At 42.4% G+C, this 14,492-nt stretch overlaps 2 protein-coding genes across 10 annotated transcripts in view; one reads left to right on the top strand and one right to left on the bottom strand.

Annotated features, from left to right (window-relative positions):
* SLC24A1 (solute carrier family 24 member 1) overlaps nt 1-1,326 on the bottom strand; it is a 44,012-nt gene extending 42,686 nt beyond the window's left edge. The window contains exon 1 of the mRNA XM_089907090.1: nt 121-1,326. The gene's annotated coding sequence lies outside the window, so the exon portion shown is untranslated. The remainder of the gene's footprint in view (nt 1-120) is intronic.
* INTS14 (integrator complex subunit 14) overlaps nt 1,325-14,492 on the top strand; it is a 52,186-nt gene continuing 39,018 nt past the window's right edge. For 4 of the 9 annotated variants that reach the window (XR_016392074.1, XM_089907096.1, XM_022579806.3 and 1 more), the window contains exons 1-6: nt 1,435-1,724; nt 5,957-6,240; nt 9,016-9,123; nt 12,263-12,418; nt 13,631-13,749; nt 14,183-14,325. Coding sequence is in view for 8 of the 9 variants with exons in the window: in XM_089907096.1 (XP_089763222.1) it covers nt 6,019-6,240; nt 9,016-9,123; nt 12,263-12,418; nt 13,631-13,749; nt 14,183-14,325 (748 nt within the window). In the remaining variant the exon portion in view is untranslated. The other 5 variants (XM_022579807.3, XM_089907095.1, XM_022579808.3 and 2 more) reach the window with 5 other exon arrangements.

The following is a 14,492-nucleotide window of genomic DNA, read 5'->3' on the forward strand; positions in this document are numbered from 1 at the left end:
TCATCATCACATTAGGGGTAGCTCGAAAATTCCCTTGCCCACACGTTCTTGGCCACATCCCTCCCACTAGGGAAAGAATAAGAAACTACAACGAAGTAATCAGAATGCAGCCTTACTTACCTAGATTCCAGTGCCTGCTCAAGCATAAAAGGGTCTTGAGATGGTGAAACCAGCCAAGTTGGGGAGAGAAGTTCTGAAGCAAATAGGGCAGTCTGCCTGCCCCTGGGCCCTGATGCTGACAGGGTCATTCCCATGGAGTGATGCGCCTTCCTCTGCCACGTCTGATATAAGGAGGGGACAGGAAAGAACTACAAGCCCACACTCTCCCACAGAACAAGTCAGACAGACTCAGTTGTTCGGTTCAAAGCATCCTCCCTCCTTGACCCACCTCCTACCTCACCCCCTCCCACCAACCAGAAGAAAAGGAGGCAAAGGCCTAAAGCCCTCTAGAGGCCTTTCTGTTCCCACTTGTAACCTATGTGGTACAGCATTGTTTTTTGAACCATAACTACCCAGGGGCCTGCTGGCATCCATTCAGGCCTACCTCTAGCTGGCATTTGCTAGCTCCCTAAGAGGTCAGAAAGCAAGTCACTCCTTGTCCCCTCAAGGACCTCGCTGAGGCACAGGCTGCTATGGGGACACCAAGTGGCGAGAGGTGAGGTACGCGAGGGCCCATGATGACTCACAGGAAAGCCTAAGTGCAAATCCCTCAGCAGCGCACCTTGGCCAAGGCAGGGGAACTGACTGAACTCTCCCTCTACTTCCCTCAAAGGGGTCGGGGATAAAGTGAGCATCCGGGCTGAGGAGACCAAGAGGGAAAGCCTTGACGTGGAAACTGGCTCACGTCAGCTACGAAAAATACACAGCTCAGTATGAGCACTCCTCAGGCAGGAATTACAATTTATAGAGTAGGAAGAGGATTCTGTCAACTAGTTCAGAGGAGGGGTCTGAAGAGGGACGGGGAAGAGGGGCAAATATCAGTGAGGGTCAGGCTGGTGCACCAACGAGCCCAGGTGAGTGAGGAGACAGTGTGAATTGGTCACGGGGTTACCCAGACAGGTGAAGCCCACGGGCCAACGAGAGGCAGGTGGGCAGGAGGCCAGAAACAAATAAGGAAGAGCCCGAGAACGAGGAGGGAGAGAAGAGGCGAACACAGCCCAGGCCCGGCGCAGTTGGGGACTACGTGGGGAGTGTGGTCGTGGCGGTGGTCGCAGACAAAACGCTGCGAAGAGAAGCGCTGAGGAAGACGCACCGGGAAGCTTCTCCGCGGAGTCAACGCCCCACCCACGACGTCCTTAAAGCCCCGCCCCAAGCGCCTAGCGAACACCCGGCGCCGAGTTCCGTTTCGTCGCGCGGCCATATACTTCCGGCTGCGGCGCGCTGGCGGAAAGGATTTGGTGACGGGCCGTACCGGTGATGGGCGCGGGGTGAGTAGAGGGCGCTGGAGACCGTAGGCTGTCTTGGATTGCTTGTTGGAGCTGCAGGAGAAGGGGTCGGCGGCGGGGAACAACGCGGGGCCGACGCCCGGCCTTTCCGCCGCCGAGGTGGCCGCCCCGCGCCGTCTCTGCGGCGCCAGTTCCGGGCCACTGCCTTCGTTCTCCCTTCGCTCTGCCGCGCCAGAGCTCCGCACAAGCACCACGATGTCGGCCCCTTACCCAGGCCCCCTTCGCCTCCTCTTCCCATAAGAGACTTCCAGATCTTAAAGATTTTTGACTGATTTTAAGGTAAAAATACATCCCCAGGCAGACGCGATCCAAATGCAGGAGTTCTGTGTTTACAGGTTGGCACTTTAGAGGTGAAGTTGTAACGGGAACGGTGGAGGGGACTCATCCGGGCAAGAGATGTGAGGCCAACAGACAAACTTAAGAGTAGGTTAGCGGATCCCTAGAAATTCGAGTGGAATCACGCTTTAAGAGCGATACTCCTCAGAATCACTTCTTTATGAACGAGCTAATTGTCTCCTTCTGGGAAGAATTATAAATGTGTAGCTAATGGAGATGACCAAATCAAGGGGCTAAGGGCTATTCTCAGGAGTGGACTGTTCTTGAGAAAAGAAGACCACTAGTTGTCTTAAGCATTGTATGTAAACTGTACTTACGAGAAGGCTATGGGGGTGGGGTGGAGGACCTTAGGGTAAGAGTCAACCCAAGAGAGAAGTAACATGGTGTTTTCACAAAATTGCTGGACTGTGTGGGCAGGGATTTTTTTTTTTTTTTAAATCAGGCCTAGGCTACTTGAGTGAACCATCCTTCAAGAACATCCATCCATCTTTTACTTCTGTGCTGACAACCGGAGTTCTAAATTGGTTTCCCATGACTTTGCCATTGTTAGGAAGGTGTGTTTGGGGGTGGACACAAATGCATCAGTCTGAAGAAAGAGTCAGCTCCATAAGTGTCTTCCCAGAATGCAAGCCTGCCAGCTATGGTCACCCATTCCAGTGTTACAGCAGATTTCATGAGCTGGAAATGCTTTCTTATATATAATCTAAATCTGTGTATCCTGATTCTCATTCTCCTAAGAGATGAGGCCAGTACTCCGCATCCCCAGCTTTCAGTAACATAAAGACCTCTGTGCCTGAATGGGAATACCATAGGAGCTGGATAAACTCTATACGTGGGTAGAGGCATAGGAGTTCCTGATATCTCTGCTTGAACGAGGAGAGGAGGAAGTGTGTTTCTGGTGTCCAGAGTTAAAATTTGTAATGTGTTTTGCCAAAAAATTAATGTTACATCTGGTGCTGAGAGGTAGTTTACTTGTCATTATCAAGTATTTGTCAAGTGCATACTGTGTGCCCACTGCTGTGATAGGTTCTAAGGAGACATTGGTGGGCAGAATCTCACACTGTCCCTGCTCTTGAGCTTATCGTCTAATGTAGTGTAGTTGAACCAGTATTGCACAGGACCTCACTTCTTGAACAACACAGCTGAGACCCAGAAAGGGTCTGGAAAGACTGAGTAGATGAAATAGCACCAAGTTGATAACGCCTAAGCACATGCACGTGACAGCAGAAGAAATTCACAGGCTCTCAGAGCCTGTTAACTTTGACTTCGGACACAGTTTTAGCAAGCTGGATTACCTGGCTTTCCAGCTCATAGTAGCCAAAAAGCAACAAATCGGAAAGAGGGAGGATGATTACAGAGAAAAGTGGGATGCAAAATGATGGTCCAAAACTTAGTTACAAAGAGGAGGCACCAAAACAGAACACAACAGCCTGGATCCCTTGAGTACAAGGCAGTGTTTCTGGGTATGTTCTATATACCTGTTCCATGGCATCAACTAATGGTCAGAGAAGGGTTAAATGGGAAACACAGAGTTAACAAACTGGATTCTTTGCTATAGAGCTTCTCAGTGCCTTTAATAAGACCTGAACTCATTTTTCTTGGCGCATCCCTCCAGGGCAGTGTTGTGCAGCACACACTTGGGAGAATGCTGGTATAAATTAAAACATGAGGGCAGCAGCGTGCTGGGCAGTATTGGTGTTCAGAGTTGTGATGCTAAGTCAGAGTGAATTATGTTTAACATGCTGTGCTTAATGAGGCGCAGAATAAGGATGCACATTTTGGGGGGTTTTTTTGTTTTTTTCTTTTTGCGGTCCGCGGGCCTCTCACTGTTGTGGCCTCTCCCGTTGCGGAGCACGGGCTCTGGATGCGCAGACTCAGCGGCCATGGCTCACGGGCCCAGCTGCTCAGCGGCACGTGGGATCTGCCCAGACCGGGGCACGAACCTGTGTCCCCTGCATCGGCAGGCGGACTCTCAACCACTGCGCCACCAGGGAAGCCCCTTGGTTTTTTTTAAAAATAAATTTATTTTTGGCTGCGTTGGGTCTTCGTTGCTGTGCGTCGGCTTTTCTCTGGTTGTGAAGAGCGGGGCCACTGGTTGCGGTGCACAAGATTCTCATTGTGGTGGCTTCTCATTGTGGAGCACGGACTCTAGGTGTGCGGGCTTCAGTAGTTGTGGCACGTGGGCTCAGTAGCTGTGGCTCGCGAGCTCTAGAGCGCAGGCTCAGTAGTTACGGTGCGCGGGCTTAGCTACTCCGCGGCATGTGGGATCTTCCCAGACCAGGGCTCGAATCCGTGTCCCCTGCATTGGCAGGCAGATTCTTAAACCACTGCACCACCAGGGAATCCCACATTTTAGTTTTTTTCTATCAAAATGGTTAAACATTGTGGAAAGGAGTCTGGAAGAGTAATTTATATATCTCCTTTAGTCTTTATCGATGTTGGATACATGAGGCATTTGTATTTGAAAGGCCATTATGTGGTAAAAAGGCTTTTCCTACTTGACATGAGTCCCTGATCCCCATTTATAACATTGTTTCTGTGAGGCAATATGCTCAGAGTTCCCAACAGCCTACTTACAAATGGAATTTTAGAATAACACACGTTTGCAGTTGGACACTGTACTAAAACAAGCCCTCTGGCCACTGTTAAGTGTTTTGAAGTAAGTTCCAAAAAAGAAATTAGTGAACATTAAATTTCCAACTTGTTTATGTCCATCCTGAGTGTTCTCTAATTGTATATATGCAAAATTGTATATATGCAATATATGCAGTATGATTTTTATGAAGTTGTAATCGGTGTATACATACAGGCCTGTGACCTGCTTTTCTCAGTTACTAATACCTATATAAATATTTCTGATATCTGTATACGTATCAATTATTTATAGCTGTATGATATTTAATTGTGTGAGTAGACTATAGTTTGCTTAATAATAGAGTAGCAGCAGCAGCAAGAGCAGATCTGTATATCTGGGAACTTTTTTCTTTATTTTTGAGCACAGAAATGTTTTCTTCATGCTAATTCTCAATCCATAATTTTAAAAAGCTCTTTGTTTTCTCCATTTCTTCTACATTTTGACTTTTATACAGTTTCATGAGATACTGCCAGCTGTCATACATATTCTTTAATTTTGCTCTTTTCCTTCATAGATAAAGAGCTGTTGCCTCGTTTATCTGCAGTGAGTACTACTGAGGCTAGCAGTTTGTTGTTTTTGTCATGCTTAATGGTTTCCAGCTTTGTCTAATTTGGACTATGACTTTACTAGCCTTTTCTTTTTTTTAATTAATTAATTTTATTTTATTTATTTATTTTTGGTTGCGTTGGGTCTTCGTTGCTGCGTGCAGGCTTTTCTCTCGTTTCGGCCCGTGGGGGCTACTCTTTGTTGCGGTGCGCGGGCTTCTCATTGCGGTGGCTTCTCTTGTTGCGGAGCACGGGCTGTAGGCGCATGGGCTTCAGTAGTTGTGGCACCTGGGCTCAGTATCTGTGGCTCATGGGCTCTAGAGCACAGGCTCAGTAGTTGTGGTGCACAGGCTTAGTTGCTCTGCAGCATGTGGGATCTTCCCGGACCAGGGCTCGAACCTGTGTCCCCTCCATTGGCAGGCAGATTCTTAACTACTCTGCCACCAGGGAAGCCCGACTTTTTGTTTTTATATTTTGCGTTCATTTTAATTTTTTAAAAAAGGACATTAGGCAACAAGATAATTCAGCAAACACTTGCCCAAATACTGCTGTATTGAGTAAGATAGTGAAGGTGCCCAAAAAGAATGGTTGATTGTCAAAAAGTACCACCATAAGACAACTAGAAATGTTCTTTAGTAAATTAAGTGTCAGAGAGGTGATGTAGGAGTGTTTGTTATATTAAGTTGTGTAAGATTTGAAAGTATTCAACTCAAGAGCTCCCTGAATTTAATATTTTGTTTTATTTTGTTTTTACTAGAAACATTTAAGATGGTCCTTGATTTATGGCCATTTAGTGGGTGATTCTAGGAGTGGTCCTCACAGTGAACTAAGCTGCTTGCTTCCCTCCCACTGAATTCCCTGCAGATTTGTCCTCACCTCAACTTAGATGGGGTTTGCCTTCACTTATTTCTGGAAAGTTAGGTTAAAATTATGATTAAAAAAATACTTTTTTCTCTCCATGACATGCAAGACCTAATCATATTTATTTTCTACAGCATTTCTCTATCTATAGCTATCTGTTTACATTCTGACTGGGAACACTGGGATCACTTTCATCATGCCTACAGTGGTGGTAATGGACGTATCCCTTTCCATGACCCGACCTGTGTCTATCGAGGGGTCCGAGGAGTATCAGCGCAAGCACCTGGCAGCCCATGGTTTGACAATGCTGTTTGAACACATGGCCACAAATTACAAGCTTGAGTTTACAGCTCTGGTGGTTTTTTCATCACTCTGGGAATTGATGGTTCCCTTCACAAGAGATTATAACACCCTACAGGTACAAAAAGGAATGAGTTATTGTATGTACCGGGCCCAATTTATAGGAAGGAAAACAGTATTATCATATTGCACTGAATATTTAGAACTGGAATTATTTAAAGATAAGTCTATGGGTATAATACCTGAGTATAACTGTAAAACAAGGATTCATAACCAGTAGGCCTTCTGCCTTTGGTAGAGCTATGAGTTAGAGCTGTGAGTTGTTGCTGTAGCCTCCTCTTTTGGTTTTCTGGAATTCCCTGTGGGAGGGGAGCATCTCAGGATGTAGTGCCCTGTCCCCTAAAGTTCAGGATCTTTAGGTTCAACACTTTTCTACTTTTCTATAAAACTTGAGATGAAAAACAGTCCTTCCAGGGACTTCCCTGGTGGCTCAGTGATTAAGAATCCGCCTACCAATGCAAGGGACACGGGTTTGAGCCCTGGTCCGAGAAGATCCCACATACCGTGGAGCAACTAAGCCCATGCGGCACAACTACTGAGCCTGCAAGCCACAGCTACTGAGCCCATGTACCTAGAGCCCGTGCTACGCAATGAGAAAAGCCACCGCAAGGAGAAACCCATGCACCACAACAAAGAGTAGCCACCGCTTGCTGCAACTAGAGAAACCCCACGTGCAGCAATGAAGACCCAACACAGCCAAAATAAATAAATTTTAAAAAAAGAAAAATAGTGCTTCCTTATAAAATCCTTATTCTAGAGTAATTCAGGAGTATATTTCCTCCTCAACAAATAGCCTTTGATTTACAGATGCCAAGAAATCATTTTAAAACCTTGATTGATAGGTGTTACCTTCCAAAGGTGTTGTCTGTGATACGCCAAAGAATTACTTTCTGACAACATCTCTAAATTATTACTATTTCCAACAATACCTAGCACAGTTCCTTGCCCATAGTGAGCAGTCAGTAAGTGTTTGTGGAATTAAAATGAACAGTTTAATAGTTGCTAGGCAGTTTAGGAATCCAGGATCAGTATAGTTTGCTTTTTAAAACATAATAAAATTTTGTTAAATCATTTATTATCTCACATTTTTAAAAAAAATCTATTTATTTATTTATTTTGGCTGCACCGGGTCTTAGTTGCAGCATGTGAACTTTCAGTTGCAGCATGCAGACCCTTAGTTGTGGAATGCAGAGTCTCAGTTGCAGCATGTGGGCTTCTTAGTTTTGGCGTGTGGACTCTTCGTTGCGGCACGTGAACTCTTAGTTACAGCATGAATGTGGGATCTAGTTCGCTGACCAGAGGTCGAACCCAGGCCCCCTGCATTGGGAGCATGGAGTCTTACCCACTGGACCACCAGGGAAGTCCCTATCTCACGTTTTTTTGAGTGACTCAAAAGCTTTTTTTTTTTTCATTTTTTAATTGCACTGGATTTCTTATAGATGAGTAAACTAAGGATCTTGGATGTTCAGCAGTTCTGAAATTTAAAGAATTGCTATATAGGTAGTGAAGAGTAATGGTTGAGTCCTGGAGTCTGACTGACTGGGTTCAAATCTAGATTCTGCCACTTCTAGGTGTAAGACCTGGGAAAGTGACCTAATTGTTTTGTACCTCAGTTTCCTTATTTTAAAAATAGGTTAATTGGGCTTCCCTGGTGACGCAGTGGTTAAGAATCCGCCTGCCAATGCAGGGGACACGGGTTCAAGCCCTGGTCCGGGAAGATCCCACATGCCGCAGAGCAACTAAGCCTGTGCACCACAACTACTGAGCCTGCGCTCTAGAGCCCGTGAGCCACAACTACTGAAGCCTGCGTGCCACAACCACTGAAGCCTGCTTGCCACAACTACTGAAGCCCACACACCTAGAGCCCGTGCTCCGCAACAAGAGAAACCACCGCAATGAGAAGCCTGCACACCGCAACAAAGAGTAGCCCCCGCTCACCGCAACTAGAGAAAGCCCGTGCACAGCAACGAAGACCCAACGCAGCCAAAAATAAATAAATAAAATTTTCTTAAAATAAAATAAAAATAGATTCATTATCTATACCTTATAGCAGGGGTCCCCAACCCCCACCCCCAGCCACACAGCGGGAGGTGAGGAGTGGGCAGCCAGCAAAGCTTCATCTGCCGTTCCCCATCGCTCACATTACCGCCTTAACCACCCCCTGTCTGGAAAAACTGTCTTCCACGAAACTGGTGCCTGGTACCAAAACGGTTGGGGACCGCTGCGTTATAGGATGTTGTCATGATTAAATGCATGTAAAATGCCTAGAATGATGATAGTATTCAGTAAGTTTTGTCATTATTTTTGTGATGTCTTTAAACGTTTTTCATTTTAATTATTTCTTTCAAGGTCCACTTAATAAAGATATGAACTTGATGGACAATTCACTCTCACCTGATGAGAGAACAGAATAAAGGGAAGCTCTTTTTTTTTTTTTTTTTTTGTGGTGGTACGCGGGCCTCTCACTGTTGTGGCCTCTCCCGTTGCAGAGCACAGGCTCCGGACGTGCAGGCTCAGGGGCCATGGCTCACGGGCCCAGCCGCTCCGCAGCATGTGGGATCTTCCCGGACCAGGGCACGAACCCGTGTCCCCTGCATCGGCAGGCAGACTCTCAACCACTGAGCCACCAGGGAAGCCCAGGGAAGCTCTTTTAATCATCCTTTACAGTTGAGGAAATCTGTTTTACCATTTTTCTTTAAGAATGTATGCTTTGGGCTCTCAGAAACACAATGTCCCCTGTGTAACATTCATGCTTTGAACAGTTTATGTTTTTTTCTGGTAACAAATTAAAACAGTAAATAATAATGAGCAATTTTATCTTTCATTCAATCAGGAAGCACTAAGTAATATGGATGATTATGATAAAACCTGCTTGGAGTCTGCATTAGTTGGTGTTTGCAATATCGTTCAGCAAGAATGGGGTGGTACAATTCCTTGTCAGGTAATGATCAATTCTTTTTCTTTGCCCTAAGTTAAAAACATTAACCACTGAGGCGCTTCATTTTTGTTCAGGCTCTGACACAGCATACATTGTAATTTCCACAAACTATATTATACACTTTTGGTATCTTTTTAAAAGAAGGCACTAAATCAACACTAATATATTCAGAAAGCAGCACAAATATGCCTTAAGGAAAGCATCCTCCTAGTAAATTGACTTAACCTCAAACTAGCATTGTTTGTATAAAACACAAAGGGCTCACAGTGGAATTTTAGAACACCCCCTGGAAGGGGCGATTATAATTTTGAGTGATATAATTGTAAACATCAGTACAATATAGTCTGTCTTCATTATTCCAGTGTAGCATTTATTCAGCAGACTTTTAACCTTCTCAACTACCTGGGTTGTCTAAAAAGTGAGGTGTATGTCATAAAATCTGTTGCCCTTAAGAGTCCACAATAGGTCCACATATAGCATCAAATCAGAGCAGAGTTGTAGCAATTGGAAGTTTGCTATAAACGGGTGCTTTGAGAAGTGGTAGCATATTTTAAAGGAGAAAACAGAAAAGTTGCTAAAAGGAAAATCATAATAGTCTACAACAGGAATCAGCAAACTTTTTCCGTATTTTAGGCTTTGCGGGTGTCAGTGGCAATTCCTCAACTCTGTTGTCATAGCATGAAAGCAGTCACGGGTAATAAGTAAATAAATGGGCATGGCTCTGTTCCAGTAAAACTTTATTTACAGAAACAGGCAGTGGGCCATAGTATATGATTTTTTATTATAGGGTCAAATACGGGATTCCTCAGTAGTGTCAGTAGCATCACCGATATTTGTTTTTTAAATAAGTATAAGATTGTGGCTACCTTGGGGTGAGGAAAGGTTAGGGGCTGACCCAAATAAAACATGAGGGAATATGAGAAGTGATGGAACTGGTCTGTATCTTGATAGTAGAAGTGGTTACATCACTGAATGCATTTGTCGGAACTCATAGAACTATATACTAAAAAGGGTGAATTTTGTTGCTTATGAATTATATCTCAATAAACCCAGCTTTTTTTTTTTTAAGCTTTTTTGTTTTTTCTTACTGTTTTTTCTTACTCAGGTAGTTGAGTTATTTTATACAGTTTGAACTCATGGGTTAGTGAAGACCCTGAGCTACTACTAAAAGGTTAAAAATCAGATCACTTTAGTGGACACTTGCTAAAAAAGCCAGTAAATACCTTTTGATCAGTTTCCTTTCAGAAATAAAAACCTTTGGCACCTTGCTTCATAAACATTATTTCGTAAAGCCATGCATACAGACTGTCTAATTTCCTAGCAATATAAAGAATAAGTGAAGTTTTGTTGTCAATATCTTCTGAACTGGAAGCTAGCAGGTAGCACAGTTTCATTTGCTACTTCTTCAGTGGTTTTAGAGAAGAAACTCAGAAAACACATAAGAGCCAGACCTTGTGCACCATGCAGACTTCTGCCTTTTAATATTTTTTTCTTCCTTTGCAAAAAGGAGGAATCTGAATTTGAGATACACTGTACCCTGAGGGGAAGGAGCTGGGCCTGGATCCACTTAGACTTGCTTGGTGAGTTTTGGGGTGAACCAGGTCCAAAACACGGTGGACGTTATTAGTGATTGTTTTTATAATCAGTTACTATCAAACAGACTTGTTTTAATGTGGAATGTTTTTAACCAAGTTTTTAAAGAGCTGGACTATGTTTTCATTATCTGAGTAAAGTCTGTCTCATTTTGACATTACAAGAAATATTTCATTATCACACAGCATCTGAAAAAGCTAGTGGCAGAAGTAAATCATTATGTAGCAATTGTTGGTACCTAGAAGAGGGATTTGCCTTGACTGTCTTCCTAAGAGATGACATCTCTCCAGGGGACCTCTATTAAGCATTCTTGGGCTTTAGAAGTAAGTGTCAGTCTTGGCACTTCACATGGTGCAACCACCTGATACTGCCTTACTGGTCTGTTATTGTTAAGTTACTAGGCTAGGCTAGGGAGAGCAAAAACAATCCTCCCCTGGATTTCTTGGGAAGTCCACCCAGGACTTCCCAAGGATTGCTTTAAACAGTGAGGAAAAGGAAAATGATTTGTAACTAATGTCTATTGTTGGTATGTTTTGAAGGCTTTTAAAAATTATCGGTTGATTAAGAATGCATTTTAAAGGTCTTGTCCATGTCTGGTTAAATGGCTTTTATACATATTTAATGCAGTTGTCATTTTAGTTGAGCAGGGGTAGGTAAAGTTTGTCATCTTTGAAAATAAAGTGTCAAGGTTCAGTCTTCAGACTTCTGTGCTGGTATTTCCTAGGGACACACGTAAAATAGGTCCTTATGCCATTTTTTTTCTTTTTCTGCTGCTTCAGGTCTTAGTTGCAGCATGCAGGATCTTTTTGTTGCGGTGCGCGGGCCTCTCTCTCTTTGTGGTGTGCAGGCTCCAGGGCACGTGAGCTTAGTTGCCCCAGGGCATGTGGGATCTTAGTTCCCCAACCAGGGATCGAACCCGTGTCCCCTGCATTGGAAGGCAGATTCTTTACCGCTAGACCACCAGGGAAGTACCCTTTATGCCATTTTTGACACCAGTGTCTTAGGTGCCAACTCCTTCTCTAAGAGATAGGGTTCTAGTTTTAATACAATTAAGTAAGAATTGGTTATGAATGGTTTTGTCTTTTTTTTAAGTGTTCATAGGTAGGTGCTTTTTTTAAAGGTTTAATAAGATAAAATACAGTAAAATGCATAGATCTGAAGTATACAGTTTACTGAGTTTTCACAAATGTATATACCTATGTAACCACTCCTCCAGTTAAGATATAGAACATTTCCATTACCCTACAGAGTTTTCTCATGCCCCTTTCTACTCAGTATCACCCTACAACCCCTATTTGATTTATCTTAGTTTTGTTTTACGTGGTCTGAACTTAATATATATGTGTAGAATCGTATCAATACAATGTGTCTGTCATCTTTCACTTGACAAATGTTGTTGAGATTTATTCACATCTTTGTTTGTATTCCTGCAGAGGTACATTTTTCAGTGTAAATGCAATTAGGGAGAAATGAAAACATTGCCAAATGAGACTGCTTTAAATAAATATGTTATTTCATGTACAAAACTCCTCTCCCTTTTTGCAAACAGGTTGTTCTGGTGACAGATGGCTGTCTTGGCATTGGTAGAGGGTCACTGCGGCACTCCCTAGCTACTCACAGCCAACGCAGTGAGAGCAACAGGTTCCCACTACCTTTTCCTTTCCCATCTAAGTTATACATCATGTGCATGGCAAATCTGGAGGAGGTAATGCTTTCTACTAAGTTCTTTTTAGTTTGATTAGATACATTTTAGGACTCAGAAATGGAATATATTTTTTAGTATATTCCATTAATATTATATTACATATACAGGCATGTCTCGGAGATATTGCAGGTTCCATTCCAGACCACCACTATAAAGCGGGGATCACAATAAAGCAAGTCGCATTAATTTCTTTTTTTCCCAGTGCATATAAAAGCTTTGTTTGTACTATACTGTTGTCTATTAAGAGTGCAATAAATAGCACTGTCTAAAAAAAACCAATGTACATACCTTATTTTTAAAATATTTTATTGCCAAAGAGTGCTAACCATCATCTGAGCCTTCAACAAGTTGTAATCTTTTTGCTGGTGGAGGGTTTGAAATATTGCGAGAATTACCAAAATGTGACACAGAGACAAAGTGAGGAAATCCTGTGGAAAAATTGTGCCAATAAAATTGCTCGACACAGGTTTGCCACAGACCTTTGTTTAAAAAAAAAGGCAATATCTGCGAAACTCAATAAATGAGGCATGCCTATAGTATAACATTGAACTCCATTGTTTCAACTGACACTAATTACTGATTATATTTGAAAAGACTCTATGTCTCAAATGCTTTCTGAAAGCAGAGTGTTGCCACATCTCAGGAAACATAGCTGGAGTTGTTATCCGTCCTACTTCCCACAAAGATTCTTCAGATGCTACAGAGACAGAATGTTCTTTTTCGTGTTAGGTGTTTCCCTCACTTAGGAATTCTTACGTCCATCACACCAGAAATGTTGACAGAAGTGTGCTTTAATTTTTTGTTGTTGTTAAGTAACATTACTCTGATGTATGTTTTATTAAACTCTTATCTCCTGGTTTTCCCATTTATTTTGGAAAGTTATTTAACTTTTCTTCACCTCAGTTTTTCTATCTTTAAAATATAAATAATGATGGTTCTTACCAAAATATGTTAGAAACACTTGGAAGGGAAGGTGCTATGTGAATACCAACTGTGGTCACCTCTGAATCTTTGCAAAACTACTTGGAATGAAATAGCTCTACTGGTATAATTTTATATAACATTCCTCTTTGGTAACCTTGAGTCAAAATTGTTAGTTATTTTCCTTCTCACATTATTAAAAAAAATCATCTTTGTTTTGTGACCTTAGTGTACTGATAACAATCTGGCATTTTATGCCACTTTAGAAGAGTCATCTATTTTGCTTTGTAGCTTCAGAGCACTGATTCCTTGGATTGCCTTGAACGTCTTATAGATTTAAACAATGGTGAAGGGCAGATTTTTACTATTGATGGCCCCCTGTGCTTGAAAAATGTACAGTCTATGTTTGGGTGAGTATATACTTTTTTGCCTTCTTACAATCCAGCATTATAATTTGATGTCAGACAATAATATCTATTTTACTGTTTCTAGTTGTGTCATTTCATTTTCCCCAAGTTGCACATTTTTCAGATAAAATGATTGGTAGTAGTGATTTTTGAGTGTTGACTCCCTTTTAAATTAAGCATGACTAAATCTATAATGTCTATAGGTATTGACTTCCTTACAATGACAGCAATTTCAAAGATTTAACTGCTTTTGGGCTTTTCAGAATTGAAATTTCCTCACCAAAAATATCAGATTTTGTTCTGTTTCACAAATGGTCAGACCATAGCTTTGGAATCAACTTGAAGGGAAAACAAACTTGACATCTTAAAAAGATTACTTGAAAAAAATTATGCATATCATATTACTCTTTCGTAACAAATAATCATCATATTCTAGAAAACTGATAGATCTGGCATATACACCTTTCCATGCTGTTCTCAAGTGTGGCCACCTAACCGCTGATGTGCAAGTCTTCCCCAGGCCAGAACCTTTTGTTGTAGACGAGGAAATCGATCCTATCCCTAAAGTCATTAACACAGGTAACTTTTTTTACACTTCATTCTTAGTTCTTCTCTTATCCCTACTTTCTTCTAACTTCTGACTTTTACTCTCCTCTCTCCAGGAGGGTTGAAAAGAAATGTCAGTATACTTTGGATGGGAGGTTGCATTGCCTAAGGGGTGGCAGATTAGTGGTCTTCCGTGGTGA

Source organism: Delphinapterus leucas, chromosome 2 (assembly GCF_059928025.1).
Source record: "Delphinapterus leucas isolate spDelLeu-1000000601 "Yukka" chromosome 2, BTC_Dleu_Yukka2, whole genome shotgun sequence".
NCBI classification, from domain to species: Eukaryota; Metazoa; Chordata; class Mammalia; order Artiodactyla; family Monodontidae; genus Delphinapterus; species Delphinapterus leucas.